The sequence below is a fragment of the Pleurodeles waltl genome, chromosome 4_2 (assembly GCF_031143425.1).
Source record: "Pleurodeles waltl isolate 20211129_DDA chromosome 4_2, aPleWal1.hap1.20221129, whole genome shotgun sequence".
NCBI classification, from domain to species: Eukaryota; Metazoa; Chordata; class Amphibia; order Caudata; family Salamandridae; genus Pleurodeles; species Pleurodeles waltl.
In genome coordinates this window covers 983,421,337-983,441,773 of record NC_090443.1, presented here as the reverse complement: position 1 = coordinate 983,441,773, position 20,437 = coordinate 983,421,337, and the positions used below count along the sequence as shown (strand labels likewise).

The following is a 20,437-nucleotide window of genomic DNA, read 5'->3' as shown; positions in this document are numbered from 1 at the left end:
AATAGTAACGTGGTCTCTATGGACATCTTGATGTAATCGGATGTAGGCTAACCTACATTACCTGTCATACCAGGGCTGGGGACTATCTGCACGGGCCCTAACTAGCTTCATCAAGTAATCTCTACCAACTTTTCCCAGCTTCTCTAAATCCTTGATTGGCTGTGGGTAATATGGCTCAAAAGTAAGGCACCTATTCATCAGGGAATATGGGAAATGCAAAGCCGATGCACAATCCCCGCCAAAACTACACCTTTCTAGTCTAATCAACACCTGTTACCTCTAGAGTTGAGTTCATTATTACTCATCATCATGGCTACTTTTTCACCTCTACGGACTACCATAGTAGCTTAGTTCCTACGTCTACCTGATGATTTAGCAGGCGCCTGGAAACAAACAATCTATTACTGATTGACAACTTTCGGAGATGTAGGTGGGACTTCTAATTGGAGGGGTGTCCAGAAGCTCGATGTTACGTTAAGGGATGTAGGGGAGCAACAAACTTCTCCAGTGTTCCTGTCCCTGGGCTTTAAACGCCCACTACCCACCTTCAAATGAAGTCGTAATGGGGATTTTGGGCTGGCCTCCTTCCTTAGCATTAAAAATCACCAAATAATACCACATATGGCCCCATATCATGAAGAACGCAAACTCTGTTGTGTTGGTCTATGAAATCAAAGAGCTGGGCAAAGTAACGGTTGGCACTAGATGATAATTTTTCATGGTAAAAAATGAAGATATCTTCTTGTGAAAAGCTTGGAATAAATTCGAAAGTCAGAATCAGTAGGGGTTGAATTAATAGACCATCCTAGGGTTGTGTTAAACCAGGCAGTTAGCCCCGCTCGTACCCACCCTGCTGGTGAGGGGATTGCAGGAATTGTAAAACAGGTATAAACACCGCAAAACACCCTGTGACATCTCAGGTTTCCTGAGTAAAACTATACCATATGACCTAACATTTTTCAACCAGCTTTCAATGCATAATTTGTCAGCGTTCCCTGCAATATTCCAGCTCAGTTTAAATTTTCTTAGGACCTCTGCGTTTATGTCGAACAGGCTGGTGGATTGTGGGCAATGTAGACCCCCACTTAGTCCGCAGGCCAAGAGTGATGTATTTTGCAGACCAGGGAGCAAAATGGACCACCCTTCTACCCCTGCAGACCAGGGAGCAAAATGGACCACCCTTCTACCCCTGCTTGGCAACAATGACTTGTTAACCAGGGCCAGTGACCTATGACTTTCAGACATGGAGAACCAAGGGGTGCTTCAGATTGAAGGGTTTATCCAGTAATGGGGCTTTACTACATAAAGGGACACTGTAGCATACCCAAATGGGAACACTTGTTACCTTCAGATATGGCACTTGGCTGTACACCCAGAGATTAAGGAAACAGGCTACGACAAACTTCATCAAAAACTATTATGGGGCAATCCTGTAACCCTGGGCTATCAAATGAAAGAAAAAAAAACGTTAAAAAAACAACAAAACAATGGTTTCCTTTGGACGAAGTTTAACACCTAAACCTCCCAGTTCTAGGGTTCATGATTCAAAAACATAAGATCACAATCAGACAATTATTTTAATTCAATAAATCATAACACATTACATGTGCTGTTAAAGACAAAGTTAACAGTGACATTAGTGAAAAGGTGGTATCATGGTGCTGCATACAAATATACGTGCATTCCTCTATAGGGGCTGATAAAGATTTTAGTCAAGAATCAACATTATAGTTCAATATATAAAACATATTAAATCATATTAGTGCCACAGTTCAGAGGTTGTTGTTTCAACCCCATTAGGACTATACTAGTGGCACCCATTCCCACCCCCACATTTATGGGCGGTAGTCAAATAGGGTCCTCCCCTCCTGCAATAAAGTGCGTGCTGTGAGAAGTTTAGCATGTCTCACTGGAAGAGAATGTGTAGCCTTAATGGTCTTGCAGGCAGAACCTCAAGAGCTTGCAAAGAAAGATGGGTCCTCGTCTATCATTTTTGTCAATCTTGTGTATGTAACCACTGCCACAGTACCATTGCTCCAGTTCAGGGATCCTGTCAAGTGACACGGACAAGTCCAAATAAACATCTTGAGGGCATTGTGTCCCACTTCCCAAAGTTAATGCACCAAAAACGTACAGAAAAAAAAAAAAATAGAAGGTATAATTTAGTTTAGCCCCTGCACCTCACCAGGGTCCCTCCGAAGAAAAAAGTTACTTACCTGTAACAATGATTTGCAGTATGAAGCTCTTCTAAATTCACATGCTGTGCATATTCTGCCACCTAGTGGTTGAAGCCAGAGAGTCCGACTTTTGTTTAAAACTCCCCCCCCTCCTCTTGAAAGTTGGAACAAACGAAACGACCACTGAAAACACACATTAAAGAATACAAGGACAGCATGGGCGTAAACCTAAATTATGTTATTAAGGTCACTGGTGTATTTATACAATCAATGTTGAGAATGAAATGCACCACTTTCCATATGTAAGTATTTTGCTATACAAATAAAGGGCTTAGTCAGGAGCCACTTAGGGTTAAAAAAATAGGTATGGCGTCTAATAGTGAGCAGTACTACTATTGTCAAACCAGGTTAGGGCTATAATTGTGTGCTATATAAAGAACCAATGTGTGTTTGGATACTGTAATGCCCAGGTTCGCATAGGGTGATCTTTTCAGGCTTCCCCCCTATTTCCTCTGTTTGCCCTTATGAACAGCCAGATGTGGCCCATCTGAGCTTATCACAAGGATGGGGGCTGCTGTTATGTTGGAAAAACAGTGTCAAATCCTGCATAGCAGGACTGAGTCACATGTAAAACATTGGTGCACTTGAGGGAGCAAACAAGGGGTCAGGACAATGGTTATGTATCCCCTGTTTGGGTACTGCAGGACCCTCCTTTTGGCCCACCAGATTTCTGTCTCCTGGTTTGTTGTAGGCTCTGACCCTTCTTCAAACTGGATTTTAGTGTTAGGTGTGGTAAGATGCTAGTGACTACCATAATGAACTTCCTTACACACCTATAATCCTCTGATTCCAAGGTTAGTGTAGCTGAAGATCTACGCCATCTTGAAAATGCCATGGTGCAGGCCACTTTAAGACTGTTCACAGTAATCCAACACAAAACTACTGAAAAAGAGAGTAGGGTTGTCCCTCTAAATTTTTTACCCCATTACTTAGGGAGCACCGAAGAGTTTCTACCCACCAACTAGTGTGAGGCATCAATGAAGCTGCGCCAGAAAAAAAAAAAAAAAAACACACAACACTTTTTGGACCTGCAGAAGAGTACTGGACCAGCTGTCTTATAGCCTGAAAAACCTATACCTGCTCCCTCTTGTACCCAGTAAAAAGAATTGGACTCCAAAGTTCAGTTGGCTGACCTCCTGTATGGCTACAGGGACAACAAACCGCAAGAGACCTTTTCCCGGAAGTACCCAGCTGACCAATGATAACTGAACCTAAGTTGGACTTTACTATTGGCTTCTGCCTGGTACACTGAAAGTCTTAGTTTCCTCCCCTAAGTTTTCTTGGAATTGGTTCCACCCCATACCTCAAGTACAAAACACCCACTTATCAGCTGCTCATTTGACTCATCAGCGCTTTTTTAAGCACATGAAACACAAGTGTCAATCCTGGGCTGTCAAGATCCTTCTAGTTACATGCATTTCAGGAAACCCAAAGGCTGACTTGTTTATCCACCATACTTGCCAGACACGTCAAGTCCCAATATAACTTTTTTATTTTAAGGTCGAGCATGCAAGCGCTCTGATGTATTGTAATCTATCCGTGGGCTTTTAACCACACCCAACGCACACCCATCACCAACACTTGTTTATGGGCTTGCCTTTCAAAAACCTTTATCATGGTAAATGCTTTACATTTGTCCCTTCTTGTGGCAATTTTGTTACCGCCTTAGCCATCGACCCTGCTACATGGATAACTGCACGTTTGCCGATACGTTTGGCAGTGAGCAAACTTCTTTTTCCTTTTGGGTGTTCCCTTCACATTCACGCTCATGGCGGCCGTTTCATTTATGTTGCAAGAAATGTCCAGTTAGGAATTTGCAACGCTAATGGCTCTAACTCGAGCAAACACGAGACCCATTACATTGGAAATACTTGTTCTTGGTAAGCATTTATTGGCTATTCTTTCGAACGCATGTTACCAAAATATTAGTTAAACACAATATTGAAACTCCTAAATACATGAGGAACTTAGTTCAAGCAGACTTGTTTCCACATAACTCGACCCATCAAACAGGCAGTGTGTGAAATGAAGACTGCCAAAAATTTTTTTTTGCAAAAACACACTAAAATCTAATCATCGATGCCTCCATAAAGCACTTGGCTGTAAAATGAGCATGAACGGTGGACTTGCAACGGAACGAGCAGGGTTGTGAAAAGAGCAGCTGTGAAGGGCAAGCTCATACCTCACATTTTGCAGCATTCAGCCTGGGGGAGCAAGAGCTCAGGCCGACTAGAGTTGGTGGTTCAGTTCCAATGGACCACGATGGACTCTCGGGAACCTCTCCTCTCCGGGGGAAAAAGGAAGGCGTGCACCTGCCCTGACATAAATGCGGGCTATATCGCAGATCCAACTGAGGGTTTTAAGATTTGGCTCTTCCGCACAAAGCCGTGAAGAGTATGAGTATGACAGAGGATAATTCCGCCTGCTGAAAAAGGCGCACTCACCTCTTTTCACTTCAGACACACGGCTCCACATCAATCTAGTCCAGCAGGAGCTTAAGTCGCCACGTCGCAAGCTGATGACGTCAGACGCGACACACGCATTCGTTCAGTGCTTCCAGGTCGGGAATAAAACATTAAAAACTAGACCAACACTTCTTGAAAGTAAACCAGCACAACTAGACAAAGTTCACGGCTAGAGTTGGCGAGCGAAAAAATAGACCTTAGTTAAAGTGGCAGCCATCTTGAAATGGGTCTGATGTTCCTTGACAGTGATAGTGATCTTATTCACCCATTAAACGCCCACACTATCTGATTTGAATGAATTGACTCGTCGTAGACTTAGATGAGAGGCTTCAATTAAATTAGGGATGAACATGTTAGTCTTGAATATTGGTTACTCGTGCTTCTATCGCAATATCACATGCAAGAGCTCGTTTTCTAGAATTTCGCTGCACAACATTGGCTGAATATAGCGTTCTGTAACGAACCTTAGGTTTATGCGTTATTGATAGCGAACTAAGAAACGCAGGGCTTTTACCATAACTGATCTTTAGTTTCGGTTATCTGAGCCCCACACATACACCACGAGCTCTGTGGATTTCCGTCACGGCCAAATAAATGTTCACGTGCTTGCAAATGTTTGAAGTTGTCGCCATGTTAAAGTCAGGTAAATCGTGTTCGATCTCAATAATAGATGCTCGATCAACATCTGGTAAATTAGCCAAACGCCTGACTCAGATGGTCAACTCAGCGTGTATTAGCCCCGCGCATGCGCAACTGATTGTAGCTCTCCGATACCACTCTGCTCTATGTGTAAATTCGCTCCAATAATTCGGCACCGGTAACTTTCACCCCAAAGCAACAATTTTGACGCAGTGTATTTCTTATAATCTATTCACATAAATTGGGGTTTCACTCGATATCGAACGAAACTCTCTTCAAAAACATATATCAGTATAACATACTAATAAGAAAGTTGGGATTTGAAACGAAATACACACATTTCAAATTGCATTAGATAGTACGGTCCATCTTTCAACGGAAAGGAAAGCTGCAAGCGCTGAAGAGATACAGTTTCAGGTTCTGGTGCTGTACATGCAGGTGAGGCCATGGTGTGCGTTTTATGCGGGGAGGCTGCAAGGGGAAGAGATCTAGGGGCGCAATTTAGGTCCTCCCTGCAATGTGTATATTCTTCATAAACAACGGCTAGGGTTCCACAGCTGCCAAGATTTCCGTTTGGTTGTGGATTACATTTGCAGAATCCCAGGGTGGTTATGTGCACGCAGCTACCACGTTTCCGAGGTACATGTGTGATCAGCTGTCCCGGACCAGATTTTGTTGTTTTTTGGCCGTACAGGGATTTATAGTCCCGGTTTTATGATTGGGTAAAGAAGACTCCATGTTCCAGAATACAAAGGGGGAAAAAAACTGGACTGGCTCTGCTGGCATGGGCCTGGTAAATGAGTCCCAGTTGTAAATGTGACATTTCAATGCCTTATGTGTGACACTTTGAACAACAGTTTATCACGAGTAGACCAAAGCAGTTTTGTGCCTGTAGTGTGATAAATCTTTGGAGTGACCACTTGTGTGCAATGTGAAAGGCCAGTTGCAGTGCTTCTGAAGTTATTATACACTTCCACCGTGAATGCAAAGAGCTCTAGCCTGAAAAGCTTAAACTGGAGGAAAGTATGTATCGTGCCTACCAAGTTTCCCAGGTCCATGTGTGATATGCAAGCCCAGTCCATTGCTTTAAATTCTGGGACTTGTAGTCCAGATTTATAATGGAATAAACAAGACTACAAGTCCCAGAATAAAAAAAAAACCTGGACTGGAGCATCACGTTACGCGTGGATATGGGAAAACTTAAAGGGACTGATCTAGGTATTGGTGTTTTATAGAGCGCAGTGCACCCGAAGGCATCTTGCTGCTATGTAGAAAACACCAAGCTAAGGAGGGCACAATCACCCTATTCACTTTGTGGAAAAGGCGCACGTTTTTAAAGCGTTTATAGATGTCAACAGTCTGCTTTCTGTGGCACTCCGAAGTTAGGTCTAGTGTAGGCAAGCAACTCTTCTTATGTTATGTTGCTAAAATTGTGGTCATTGTAGCATGTTTCTTTCCGCTGATCTAAGCAGCTATCTCTCTTTCTCTCTCTCTCTCTCTCTATATATATGTATATATATATATATATTTGTGAACCAGACACGTACCTAAAGACTATTCTCTAATTAGGGGGCAGTGTAAAGTTCTCAAGGCAGATGGGATGTGATCTCACTTTGAAAGTCCTCAAATCATTTTTACAGCAGCATTTTGGTATAGCTGGAATCTGGAGATCACCACATCAGATGAAAATCAATCTATAAAGTATAGCAGTAGTTAATGTGTGCATAGATGATAGCACTCACAAGCATTATTTTAAACTAATTGTAAGTTATGTGGCAGTTGTGTCCTGGAGCTACTACTTTCCAAAGCTTCCCACCTCACTTACATATGTGCTTGTTTACCTACCCTGATTAGTGTTGTTTATGTTGCATAAAAAAAAGAATTGACGTAGGTTTATAATATTCAGACAAGACACATGCCTGGCTTTAGAGAAACGTGTGCAACTTTAAGTCACATATTTGAAGCCCTCCACATGGCACTATATCGCTTGTCTTGCCTAAAATGAAAAGTTGAGTCTCACCGTGCAGAATAAGCGATTTTAGACTTCAGTGCGGGAGAACTATTTGAAAGATCAGATTACTTATTTAAAAGTGGGAAGAGAAATGATCCCAGATGGAGTATGTATTTGACAAGGCATGGTAAGTTGAGCTGGGATTCAGTATCACCAGTGATTCGCTTCACTTACTTTTTAGAGAGCAATATTTTTCAAGCAGACTAGAGTGTTGTGGAGGTGACTTTACCCAAAGGTGAGAGAAGCGTGGTTCTTTGTCTCATGATGGTAGAGGAAATGAACTTTGAAATGGAATGCACCACCTTCAAGTAATGGATACTGTGGTAGAACTTTTGGCCAGCACTAGCATTTTATCAGCCTAGTAGAGGACATTGTATTGTGGGACCTTTAGTTCCGCTTTTTACCATTGTAAGAATGTGCTGTTGATAAAAAAGCTGTGACCGAAGATGTCACTCTACCTATGTCACATAAGTATTCAAGCTAGAGTAGAGAACTGCAGCAGCGAGCACTGCACTTTTAAGCGTAATTGAAAATAAATGGGAACTGCTGTAAAATCAGCAATTTTTAATGCTTTTTATGAAGAAGAGAAGAGAAACTTAAACTATGTCCGGAAAAGCATTTAAAACATGTCTCTTGTTTACTGCATTGTGACTGTTCTCATGGTTGTTCCGCTTAATACTTTTGCTGCTAAGCCTTTCCTCACTAGAATGCTAAGTCCTTTTTTGCTATTTGGGGTAGTTCCACTTAGACCTCCTTAACATGTTTTTAACATAAGGAATCCATGCCAAATTTGCGTCCTTTTTCTCCCCAACATCCTCAGGATTCTGCTGGTACACAGCAGTTTGTTTATTTCCTCTGAAGGGGACTGAGGAAATAGCCAAACTATAGTTATGTTTTGTTTTTTTGATCAAATAGGATTTGCAAAGTGTATTTTTTCCTAAAATGACATCAAAGAAATGTTTGCTGTGCTCAAGTCATCAACTTCCCAGCTTTCGGGAACATGCAAAGCTGAATCCCCAAAACTTTTTTTTTTACCACAGTTTTTGCATTTTTCAAAGACGTAGCCCATATTTCCTGATTTTTTACTTTCAACTTACTTCCAGTTTGTGGTGGTAACAACTGTGAAACACATGGGTGATCTTGAAAGGCTATAGATTTCTAAAAAGTAGACACAATTCTAAATTCATCAAGAAGTTGTTTGTGTAGATCCCTCAAGGTTTTCCCAAAAAACTAACTGTTGAAATAAAAAAAAATATATTGAAAATGAATAGGGAAAAACATCCATTTGTGACAACGTTTTCATTTGTAATTTCTTGTCACAATAGCTAATTTACAAAAGCAATATACCATTACTTCCGCTGGACACTTCTGGTTGCCGGGATGTATACGGTTTGAAGGTGAGCTAAGAACTGTGCTGCACATTGCAATGGTTTTTCATTGAGTATAGAGCAATTCATATAGTAAAATAGAAAGAGTGACACAAAGGTATCAGGGAAACCTATCTACTTCTGAAATGAGCACGAGATATGGAGTTTAGGAGCAGTGGTTATTTGCACATATCTGAATTTGTCAGCATGTGGTTCAGAGTGCATTTCTCAAAATGTCTTCTTTCTTACACTCTGGCTTACATTTGGAAGACACAGAGAAATACAATTTGGTAATAACACATGTTCTTCTATTCTATGTTCTCCCAAGTCTGCCGATAAAAATGGTACTATGCTTGTGTGCGTAGGACTAGTGCCTATGACATTAAAGTGCCTAAAACCAACATAGGCACATAACATTTTTCTACTGAAAGCTGCCCCTTTTTTTGCACTGTGGGTAGCTGTGGATTTTGGGCCCTAGCTCGGCTGACTCTTAGGGAAACCGAGCAAACATGTACATTTATGACAACTAGACACCTAGGGGAATCCAGGGTGGGGTGGCTTATATGGCTTTCACCAGGTTTTCTTACATAGAAGCCTTTGCAAACCTCATATGTTGACTAAAACACATACATTTTCCACATATTTCTATGAGAAGAATTACTAGAATTTGTGGGGAGCCACAACATTCCTACCACTCAGCATTCCTCCAAGTCTTCAGATAAAATTGGTACCTGATTTGTTTGGGTAGGCATAGTGCATGCAGCAGGAAAGTGCCTAGAACACAACATGGCCACATCACAATTTTACACTGAAAAAAAACCTTTTTATTTTTTTGCAATGTAAGTAGCTGTGGATTTTGGGTCCTAGCTCAGCAGGGACCTAGGAAACCTAGCAAACCTGCACATTTCTGAAAACCAGACACTCAGGGGAATTCATGGTGAAGTGACTTGTGTGGCACGCACCAGGTTTTCCTACCTAGAAGCCCTTGCAAACCTCAAAACTTGACTTAAAACAATACAATTTCCTCACATTTCTGTGATGGAAAGTTCTGGAATCTGTGGAGAACACAAGTCCCCCGATAAAAATGTTACATCACATCTAGGTGGGCCCAAAACACAACATGGACACATCATATCTTTCCACTGAAAATTGACACATTTTTTGCAATGTAGGTAGGACTAGATTTTGGCATATAGCTTAGCAGAGACCTAAGGAACCTAGCAAAACTGCACAGTCTTAAAAACTAGACACCCTAGGGAATCCAGGGAGGGTGACTTGTGTGGCTTGCACCAGGTGTTCTTACCCAGATGACATTGCAAACCTCAAACCTTGCCTAAAGAACACATTTTCCTTATATTTGTGTGATGAAAAGTTCTGCAGTCTGTGGAGAGCCACAATTTTCCTACCACCTAGCATTCCCCTAAGTCTCCTGATAAAAATGATACTTCACTTGTGTGGGTAGGCCTAGTGCAAGCAACAGGAAAGGGCCCAAAATACAATGTGGAGACATCAACATTCCCTCTCACAAAAATGACCTGATTTGGCAATTAGCATAGCTGCGTTTTTGGGCCAGGGCTCAGCGGCCACATATCAGTCCTCAAAAAATCATATAAATGTTACTAGACCTGCAGGCTGAGTAAGTTGAATACTCTACTCAGCCATAAATGTAATGTAGTTGGCCCATAAACGGGTCACAAAATGAATGATCCTAGGCAAATATTTTAATTTACAGTCGCCTTTTTCTTCATTGTCACATATGAGTGTACCTTTAAATATGTCAGCATAAATAAATCGGCATTTCTGCTCTACAAAAAACGTCTTTGTTTGATTACATAGACTAAATGTTTGCTCCTTGTATACAAATAATCTAGCCCACATATAGGAGACACATGATCCATTACTTGCCTCTTAGTTTACTAATAGTATTGCTACCAGGGCACAAGTGTTTATAAATTTATGTTTAATTGCTCACTTTTGATAAATGTGTTACTAAAGCATGATGTGGTTGCACACTGTTGTTTACAGACAGAACATTTCCAAGAAATGTCCAAAAACCTTCCTACTAACTTGCAGCGTTACTGATAAAACTATTAAATGTATTAACAATCTGTGAAAAAGGGGTTTCAGAAAACATTTATTGTTTGCACATCAGCAAGTAAAGTGTTCTGATTTGTATCCATCCTATTAAAACATTTTTTTCTTCAACCAAAAGTGCAAACAATGGGCTTTCACAGCTACTGAAATATATTTTGAAATGTTTATACAGTTGACTTAGGTATTTAAATGTTATGTGTTTGGGAAAACCTGACAAAATCCTGGAACTCTGCAGTCAAAAGGAAAATTCATTGTAAGACAAACTGACTTTTGATCTCTGAACACAGAGCAAATGTGACAAGAACACAATTTAAAGGAGTCTTTATTGCTCCTTCAAAAGGGACGAGTAGGTCCTAAAAATAGGTCAACCTGATAAAATATGACTCGCCATAGCGAGGTAATGAATAGATTTTTTGAGGCCTGCTTATGGACTTTTAGCAAAGTCAGACATTTCTGGAAACTAGACAGCCAGGGTGGTGTGCCTCGCATGGATCCCGCAAAGTTTTCTCACCCTCAGTGCCCTGCACACCTCAAACTTTGCTTAAATTGTGCATTTTCTATGCATTTGTATGACATAAACACCCAAAATAATCAAGAATCCACAAAATTCTTACCATCCAGTGCTCCACCCACTTAAAAATGCTAACCCACCTGTTTGTCTGGGCCTAGTGTCCGTGACAGGCATGCATCAAATCTAGATCAATTGGACTCTAGCAGGGCGATTCTCATTGACCCTGGTTTGATGTGTGCCTGTTGTTTGCACTAAGTCCAGCAACACAAGTGGGGTAGCATTTTCATCAAGACACGTAGGGGGATTGCTGGGTGATTGGAATTTTGTGGATCCCTGTGGTTTCCATACGTTTACGTCATAGAAATGCAATGAACATTTTTAATTTTTGAGATTTGCAGGGCATTATTGGTAAGAGTGTGTCATGGGAGCCATACGAGGCACATCATATTGTACTGCCCCAAGTGTCTAGTTGAGAGAAATGCCTGGTTTTGGTATGGATTCCCAGGTGGCAGCTGACCCAACCCCGAAACATGCAATAGAAGTAGCGCTATATTGGGATTTCGCTCCACTCTGTTACCCACATGTAAAAAAAAAAAAAAAAAAAAAAAATTCTGACCCCTCATGTGAGCTCCATAGGTGTCTATTCCGACTTCTGTCCCCGCCAAAGGGGCAAACTGGAGGAAAACAGCACCTATCTGCACACCCACAGGGGCATAAAGAATGCAAGGGTTATTTGGGGAGGGGTGACTGGGCCAAATACCAGGCGGTCCATACCAACCCACTTTCTGATTTAGAAAAAACAAAACACACTCACCCTGCCTCCTCTGGGGCCAGATTTGAGGTAATTTGCTCTAATCTCTCCCAGGGTGTAGAAAAACATTTGGGGCTGGAGGAGGGGGAATCATTAGCCCATTGCCACTGTGGGGCACACCCCCTCCAAATGCTCTCCCTCTGGGTCGAGTGAGGTTTCTGTCCCTCAGTGGGGGGAGTGGGGGAGGGGGGGGCAAATTGGATGTAAACACCTCCTTTCTGCCCCTGACAGGGTCGGAAAGACTGCTGGGGGCTGATATATTGGCCCATATTTATACTTTTTGACGCTAAACTGCGCTAACGCAGTTTAGCGTCAAAAAATTTTGCGCCGTCTAACGCCATTCTGAAGCGCCATGCGGGCGCCGTATTTATGGAATGGCGTTAGACGGCGCAATCAGACCGGCGCTGCCTGGTTTGCGTGGGAAAAAACCACGTAGACCAGACAGCGCCGGCGTAGGGGGAAAATGGCGTATGGGCGTCTTAAAATGGGGCAAGTCAGGTTACGTCGAAAAAATCGTCGTAACCCGACTTGCGCCATTTTTTTTCGACGCCCATCCCCCATCAACATGACTCCTATCATTGTAAAGATAGGAGTCATGCCCCCTTGCCCAATGGCCATGCCCAGGGGACTTCTGTCCCCTGGGCATGGTCATTGGGCATAGTGGCATGTAGGGGGGCACAAATCAGGCCCCCCTATGCCACAAAAAATTAAAAAAAAAATACTTACCTGAACTTACCTTAATGTCCATGGGATGGGTCCCTCCGTCCTTGGGTGTCCTCCTGGGGTGGGCAAGGGTGGCAGGGGGGGTCCCTGGGGGCAGGGGAGGGCACTCTGGGCTCATTTTGAGCCCACTTGTCCCTTAACGCCATGCCTGACCCAGGCGTTAAAAAGCGGCGCAAATGCGCCGTTTTTAGCCACGCCCACTCCCGGGCGTCTCTTTTGCCCGGGAGTATAAATACCACGTAAAGGCCTGGGAGTCATTTTTTAAGACGGGAACGCCTCCCTTGCATATCATTAACGCAAGGAAGGGGTTCACGCTAAAAAATGACGCACATTCCGGGAACTTTGGCGCTAGACGCCTCTAACGCCATAGTATAAATATGGCGTTAGTTGGCGTTAGTTTAGCGTCGAATTTGCGTCGAAAAAAACGACGCAAATTCGGCGCAAACGGAGTATAAATACGGGCCATTGTGTCTGCGTGGACCATACCTTCCCCGCCACCAGTAAAAATACCCCAGAAAAATAAAAAATAGTTCACAGTGTCTAGTGGACTTAACCTCTCCCCCAGCCCACCCGGGGTGGGGCTGGGGCAGATTGGAGAAAATGATCTTCTATCTGCCCCCCAAAAGAGGGAGGAAGGCTTTTGGGGCTGGGGAGCACTAGCCTGTTGCCATGGCCCCCCTCATGTGGGTTCCCTAGGGGTGTAGTGGGATTTCTAGGCCAAATGCGAGGTGGGCAGTACCCACCCACTTTCCAATTTAAAATAAAAAACAAAACGCACACACACACACCCTGCCTCCTCTGGGGGCAGATTGGAGGTAATTTGCTCTAATCTCCTCAAGGGTGCAGAAAAAAAATTGGGGCTGGAGGAGGGGGAATCATTAGCCAATTGGCACAATGTGGTGCTCCCCCTCCAAATGCCCTCCCTCGGGGTCTAGTGAACTTTCTGTCCCCCAATGGGGTGCAAATTGGAGGAAAACACTCCTCTCTGTCCCTGACAAGGTCAGAAAGACTGCTTGGGGAATGATATTTTGCAGGGGAAAGGGGAATGTGAGGGGCTAAGCGCAATGTCTGAGCTAGCTGCCCCCAGCCATTTTCCAATAAAAAAAATACACTGTGGTGTCTAGTGGACTTTCTGCCCCCCCCCACACCTTTCTGGGTAGATTAGAAGTAACTGCCTTTGGTCTGCCACCGGGGAGGGGGGCAGAAAGACTTTCAGGCCTGGGATAAGGGCCCTTTGCAAAAATGTCACTGGTGTCTGGTGGTTGGAGCCCTGCTCGGGGATCACCCTCCTGCTTGATCCACTAGGGAAAGGTAACTTTGGAAAGGGGTGATTTTTCCCTTTCCAGTGACACCGCCCACATCCAAATTAGTGTTGGGATGGCGCTGCACTCTCTTTAAAAAATGTGTGAGACCTGTTGGCTTTGTCATTACCTGTTTTTACCTTCTTCTAGACATAAGCTGACTCCATAAAGAGCTTTGCATGCAGTCAGCTTGCCTCCAGCTCTTCAAGGCTCATGCAAAGAAGCACCCTCAAAGAATGCAGTCTGTTTCCAACCACATAGCTAAACATGCTTTTTGATGTTTTGTCTTTCACTAGCTGCGACCTATCGGATGAAGCAGCAGAGGGATCATCCCAGAACGCTGTCTCAGATGCATAATTCGGACAGCTCTGGGAAACAGCTGCATCCAGAGTTACTCACTCAGTTACTATTAACCTATGATACACCGGTCTGCAGGTTGACTTGTCAGCGCGTCAGGCGCGTCACCGTGGCTTGCAATGTTCAGTTAGGAGAGAACAGCTTTTGTTACAGTTGCTTTCAGGGCGGCAGCGTGCACGAATTACCACATTTGGTTTACACTAGCCCCTGATGAGTAACACCTGGTAGAGCTGGGTTTTAATTCAGATTGCAGGAAGTTTAGAATGCTTTTCTCTGTGTTCTGTCAGCACTCTACTGTAGAAAGAGAAGAGAGGCAAGACTAAGCTCACTTGGCCACAATGAGTGGGTCCCGGTGGAGCATGCTATGATCATCTTTTCTATATTGCCATTTCCTATGCATCCAATCCGTAACACCCAGTAAAAATGTCTGCAGAGTAAGAGAATTTCAAAAAGAACTTCTGAACTAGGAGGCTTGATGAAGTTTGCTAGAGGAGGTACTTAAAGATTACAAAGATATGTTCTATTTTAGAAATGGAAGCGGTAAAAGACTTACATGACTGTGTGAGTGTATCCTTATGGAGGAGAATCATGACTACAATGAATCACCAAGCCCAATCTCTTGTGGATGTTCTAATCTATCTGGATGAGATGATCAACATTATCAAACTGTGGTAGACCAATAACAAGGTATCAATTTTTCCATGTCTGTACCTAGGGGGACATTTACAGAGCCGTAGAACTCGAACTCTGTATTATCAAGGTTTTTGACATTTTCCAGATAGGAACATAGCTAAGAAGCCACATGATTTTCCAGAAATGTAACAAAGGCAGAAAGTAGAATGATGGTCTATAGATTAACTGTAAAGCAAGATCAAATCCTGCTTTCTTGTTTAAGGGTACCACCACCTACACTTTAAGTTATTTTGACACCACACCCAGTGAAAGCAAAGTATTATGCACTTTACCATATTTGAACATATATTCTGTACTTTGTGTGAAAAGGGAATGCAGATTCAGGGATGCGGAATTCCTATTTATTTTGTCCTTAGGACAAGTAGGCCCAACCCCTGCAGCAGAAACCCTTTGGCTGCCCATTTTCAGAGAAGGAAACTGTCTGCAGTTGAGGTAATGTGTGTCCACCTGGTAATGCTGTTCGAACTTACATTTATGCTTCATAAATGAAACGTCTTAATTATTAGGGTGAGCACTGTAAATAAACGTTTTAAGGTAACACTGCACTACTGACAGTGGTTCCAGTAAAAAAAAAAAAGTGTACACACGTTTGAAAAGTTTAACAATATGAGGCTACGTATAATGCTCCCAGAATGCTCTCTGAATATATGCAAATGTTTGCAGAAGCTTGTAAGCAAGAGTGGTGATTCTTTGCTTTTAAAATAAAATATTCAGAAAAAAATGCAAGTAGGTAAAAAAAGTTTAGCTACTATGAAATTATTGGTGCTAATTCTTTGAAGCGTCATTTAGTAAAATGTGTTAATGCATGGTAGTGTTTCCAAAAATAATTCCTAATGGAAAATGAGTGTAACCATTTTCAACAAGATTATGGGAAGCATGAAACTAAACAAGCACTGGCAAAGCACCCCGATCCAACATTTTTTTGTGAGTCTTTTGGTTTCGTCAATGCGTGTCTTGTTTTGACACGTCTTGTTGAACACCTTTTTTTGTTGTGGGAGCTGCCAAGCCCTCACCATTGTAAAAAACACTGGCAAAAACAAAAAAAAGTTTTTGGTCTCAAAAAGTACACGTTGCCACCAGTGGCATTTCAAAGGCCCAGCAGTCCCCTCCAGGGGGCCCCTTCAGGACAGCACCTGCCCTGAGTGAGTCTTGTGGGGGAGCCCCTCCATGTCCTTTGAAGGGAGGCCCCCTCCATTTATGTTATGCCACTGATTCCCACAGTAGTTCCTGGTACTGAACAAAACTACTTTGTGTGCCAATATGCTCCTTGTGGAAGAGCAGAATGCAACCACTCACAGTAAAGCCAGCTGATAGAGAGAAATAGAAGTTTAATACAAACAAAATGTCTTTGTTAATGCCAGACCTAATTAGGGACCCAATTCTTAAAGAAAGTTACAAAAGTGCACCCATGGTATAGGTCTTTGAATTAGTGGCTTTCATGAATTCACAAGAAGTTACAGAAGTAGACCAGGAAATCGTACACCTATAAACTATTTGTGAACTGTATTTTAGCATGAGCAAAAATGCATGTGTAGATTTGCTCATGTGAAAATCTCTTGAGCATTTACAAGTTCACTTTCCCTCCAACTACTTTTTTCCCAACCCTGGAAGAACTTTAACTTCTGCCTTTGTCAGGAGTAAATTTCCAACCTTTTTAATTATGGGAAAAGATTAGAGAAGAGCTGGTGAAAATCCTTAAAGATGCAAGTTAGTAGCTTTCCAGACTCAAAGGCATTCCAGCCCTGGAACTATTGCTTATTGCTTCATCCTGCCCCAATATGTAGATCTTTGAAAAGTAGACAAAAATCTGAATTCAGCAAGGGGTAAATTGTGTAGATCCTACTAGGGTTTCCTACAGAAAATAACAACTGAAAAAGAAAAATATTGAAATTGAGGTGAAAAAAACATCAATTTTTCTCTACGTTTTACTCTGTAACTTTTTCCAGCAATGTCAGATTTTCAAAAGCAATATACCGTTACGTCTGCTGGACTCTTCTGGTTGCGGGGATATATAGGGCTTATAGGTTCATCAAGAACTCTAGGTACCCAGAGCCAATAAATGACCTGCACCCTGCAGTGGGTTTTCAATCTATGCCGGGTATACAGCAATTCATTTGCTGAAATATAAAGAGTAAAAAATAGCTATCAAGAAAACCTTTGTATTTCCAAAATGGGCACAAGATAAGGTGTTGAGAAGCAGTGGTTATTTGCACATCTCTGAATTCCGGGGTGCCCATACTAGCATGTGAATTACAGGGCATTTCTCAAATATACGTCTTTTTTACACACTGTCTTACATTTGGAAGGAAAAAATGTAGAGAAAGACAAGGGGCAATAACACTTGTTTTGCTATTCTATGTTCCCCCAAGTCTCCCGATAAAAATGATACCTCACTTGTGTGTGTAGGCCTAGCGCCCGCGACAAGATATGCCCCAAAACACAACGTGGACACATCACAGAAAACAGAGCTGTTTTTAGCAAAGTGCCTACCTGTAGATTTTGGCCTCTAGCTCAGCCGCCACCTAGGGAAACCTACCAAACCTGTGCATTTCTGAAAACTAGAGACCTAGGGGAATCCAAGATGGGGTTACTTGTGTGGCTCGGACCAGGTTCTGTTACCCAGAATCCTTTGCAAACCTCACAATTTGGCTAAAAAAACACATGTTCCTCATATTTCTGTGGCAGAAAGTTCTGGAATCTGAGAGGAGCCACACATTTCCTTCCACCCAGCGTTCCCCCACGTCTCCCGATAAAAATGATACCTCACTTGTGTGGGTAGGCCTAGCGCCCGCGACAGGAAACGCCCCAAAGCGCAACGTGGACACATCCACATTTTTGAAGGAAAACAGGTGTTTTTTGCAAAGTGCCTACCTGTAGATTTTGACCTGTAGCTCTGCCGCCACCTAGGGAAACCTACCAAACCTGTGCATTTCTGAAAACTAGAGACCTAGGGGAATCCAAGATGGGGTGACTTGTGTGGCTCGGACCAGGTTCTGTTACCCAGAATCCTTTGCAAACCTCAAAATTTGGCTAAAAAAACACATGTTCCTAACATTTCTGTGGCAGAAAGTTCTGGAATCTGAGAGGAGCCACAAATTTCCTTCCACCCAGCGTTCCCCCACGTCTCCCGATAAAAATGATACCTCACTTGTGTGGGTAGGCCTAGCGCCGGCGACAGAAAACGCCCCAAAGCGCAACGTGGACACATCCAAATTTGTGAAGGAAAACAGAGGTGTTTTTTGCAAAGCGCCTACCTGTAGATTTTGGCTTGTAGCTCAGCCGCCACCTAGGGAAACCTACCAAACCTGTGCATTTCTGAAAACTAGAGACCTAGGGGAATCCAAGATGGGGTGACTTGTGTGGCTCGGACCAGGTTCTGTTACCCAGAATCCTTTGCAAACCTCAAAATTTGGCTAAAAAAACACATGTTCCTCACATTTCTGTGGCAGAAAGTTCTGGAATATGAGAGGAGCCACAAATTTCCTTCCACCCAGCGTTCCCCCACGTCTCCCGATAAAAATGATACCTCACTTGTGTGGGTAGGCCTAGCGCCGGTGACAGAAAACGCCCCAAAGCGCAACGGTGACACATCCAAATTTGTGAAGGAAAACAGAGGTGTCTTTTGCAAAGCGCCTACCTGTAGATTTTGGCTTGTAGCTCAGCCGCCACCTAGGGAAACCTACCAAACCTGTGCATTTCTGAAAACTAGAGACCTAGGGGAATCCAAGATGGGGTGACTTTTGTGGCTCGGACCAGGTTCTGTTACCCAGAATCCTTTGCAAACCTCAAAATTTGGCTAAAAGAACTCCTGTTCCTCATATTTCTGTGGCAGAACGTTCTGGAATCTGAGAGGAGCCAAGAATTTCCTTCCAACCAGCGTTCCCCCACGTCTCACGATAAACATGATACCTCACATGTGTGGGTAGGCCTAGCGCCCGCGACAGGAAACGCCCCAAAGCGCAACGTGGACACATCCAAATTTGTGAAGGAAAACAGAGGTGTTTTTTGCAAAGTGCCTACCTGTAGATTTTGGCCTGTAGCTCAGCCGCCACCTAGGGAAACCTACCAAACCTGTGCATTCCTGAAAACTAGAGACCTAGGGGAATCCAAGATGGGGTGACTTGTGTGGCTCGGACCAGGTTCTGTTACACAGAATCCTTTGCAAACCTCAAAATTCGGCTAAAAAAACACATGTTCCTCACATTTCTGTGGCAGAAAGTTCTGGAATCTTAGAGTAGCCACGAATTTCCTTCCACCCAGCGTTCCCCCACGTCTCCCGATAAAAATGATACCTCACTTGTGTGGGTAGGCCTAGCGCCCGTGACAGGAAATGCCCCAAAGCGCAACGTGGACACAGCCACATTTTTGAAGGAAAACTGAGGTGTTTTTTGCAAAGTGCCTACCTGTAGATATTGGCCTGTAGCTCAGCCGCCACCTAGGGAAACCTACCAAACCTGTGCATTTCTGAAAACTAGAGATCTAGGGGAATCCAAGATGGGGTGACTTGTGTGGCTCGGACCAGGTTCTGTTACCCAGAATCCTTTGCAAACCTCAAAATTTGGCTAAAAAAACACATGTTCCTCACATTTCTGTGGCAGAACTTCTGGAATCTGAGAGGAGCCACAAATTTCCTTCCCCCAGCGTTCCCCCACGTCTCCCGATAAAAATGATACCTCACTTGTGTGGGTAGGCCTAGCGCCCGCGACAGGAAACGCCCCAAAGCGCAACGTGGAGACATTCACATTTTTGAAGGAAAACAGAGGTGTTTTTTGCAAAGTGCCTACCTGTAGATTTTGGCTTGTAGCTCAGCCGCCACCTAGGGAAACCTACCAAACCTGTGCATTTCTGAAAACTAGAGACCTAGGGGAATCCAAGATGGGGTGACTTGTGTGGCTCGAACCAGGTTCTGTTATCCAGAATCCTTTGCAAACCTCAAAATTTGGCTAAAAAAACACATGTTCCTCACATTTCTGTGGCAGAAAGTTCTGGAATCTGAGAGGAGCCACAAATTTCCTTTCACCCAGCGTTCCCCCACGTCTCCCGATAAAAATGATACCTCACTTGTGTGGGTAGGCCTAGCGCCCGCGACAGGAAACGCCCCAAAGCGCAACGTGGACACAGCCAAATTTTTGAAGGAAAATAGAGGTGTTTTTTGCAAAGTGCCTACCTGTAGATTTTGGCCTGTAGCTCAGCCGCCACCTAGGGAAACCTACCAAACCTGTGCATTT

The 20,437-nt window shown here is 43.3% G+C and overlaps 2 protein-coding genes across 5 annotated transcripts in view; one reads left to right on the top strand and one right to left on the bottom strand.

Annotated features, from left to right (window-relative positions):
- The window catches only part of TOE1 (target of EGR1, exonuclease), a 66,376-nt gene extending 61,583 nt beyond the window's left edge, over positions 1–4,793 (bottom strand). The window contains exon 1 of one of the 4 annotated variants that reach the window (XM_069232829.1): positions 4,682–4,793. In XM_069232829.1, coding sequence (XP_069088930.1) covers positions 4,682–4,712 — 31 coding nt within the window. In that variant the 5' untranslated portion in view covers positions 4,713–4,793. Of the gene's footprint in view, positions 1–4,419 lie in introns of all 4 variants that reach the window. The other 3 variants (XM_069232831.1, XM_069232832.1, XM_069232830.1) reach the window with 3 other exon arrangements.
- A 536-nt stretch (positions 4,794–5,329) lies between these two features.
- The window catches only part of MUTYH (mutY DNA glycosylase), a 132,273-nt gene continuing 117,165 nt past the window's right edge, over positions 5,330–20,437 (top strand). The window contains exon 1 of the mRNA XM_069232833.1: positions 5,330–5,779. The gene's annotated coding sequence lies outside the window, so the exon portion shown is untranslated. The remainder of the gene's footprint in view (positions 5,780–20,437) is intronic.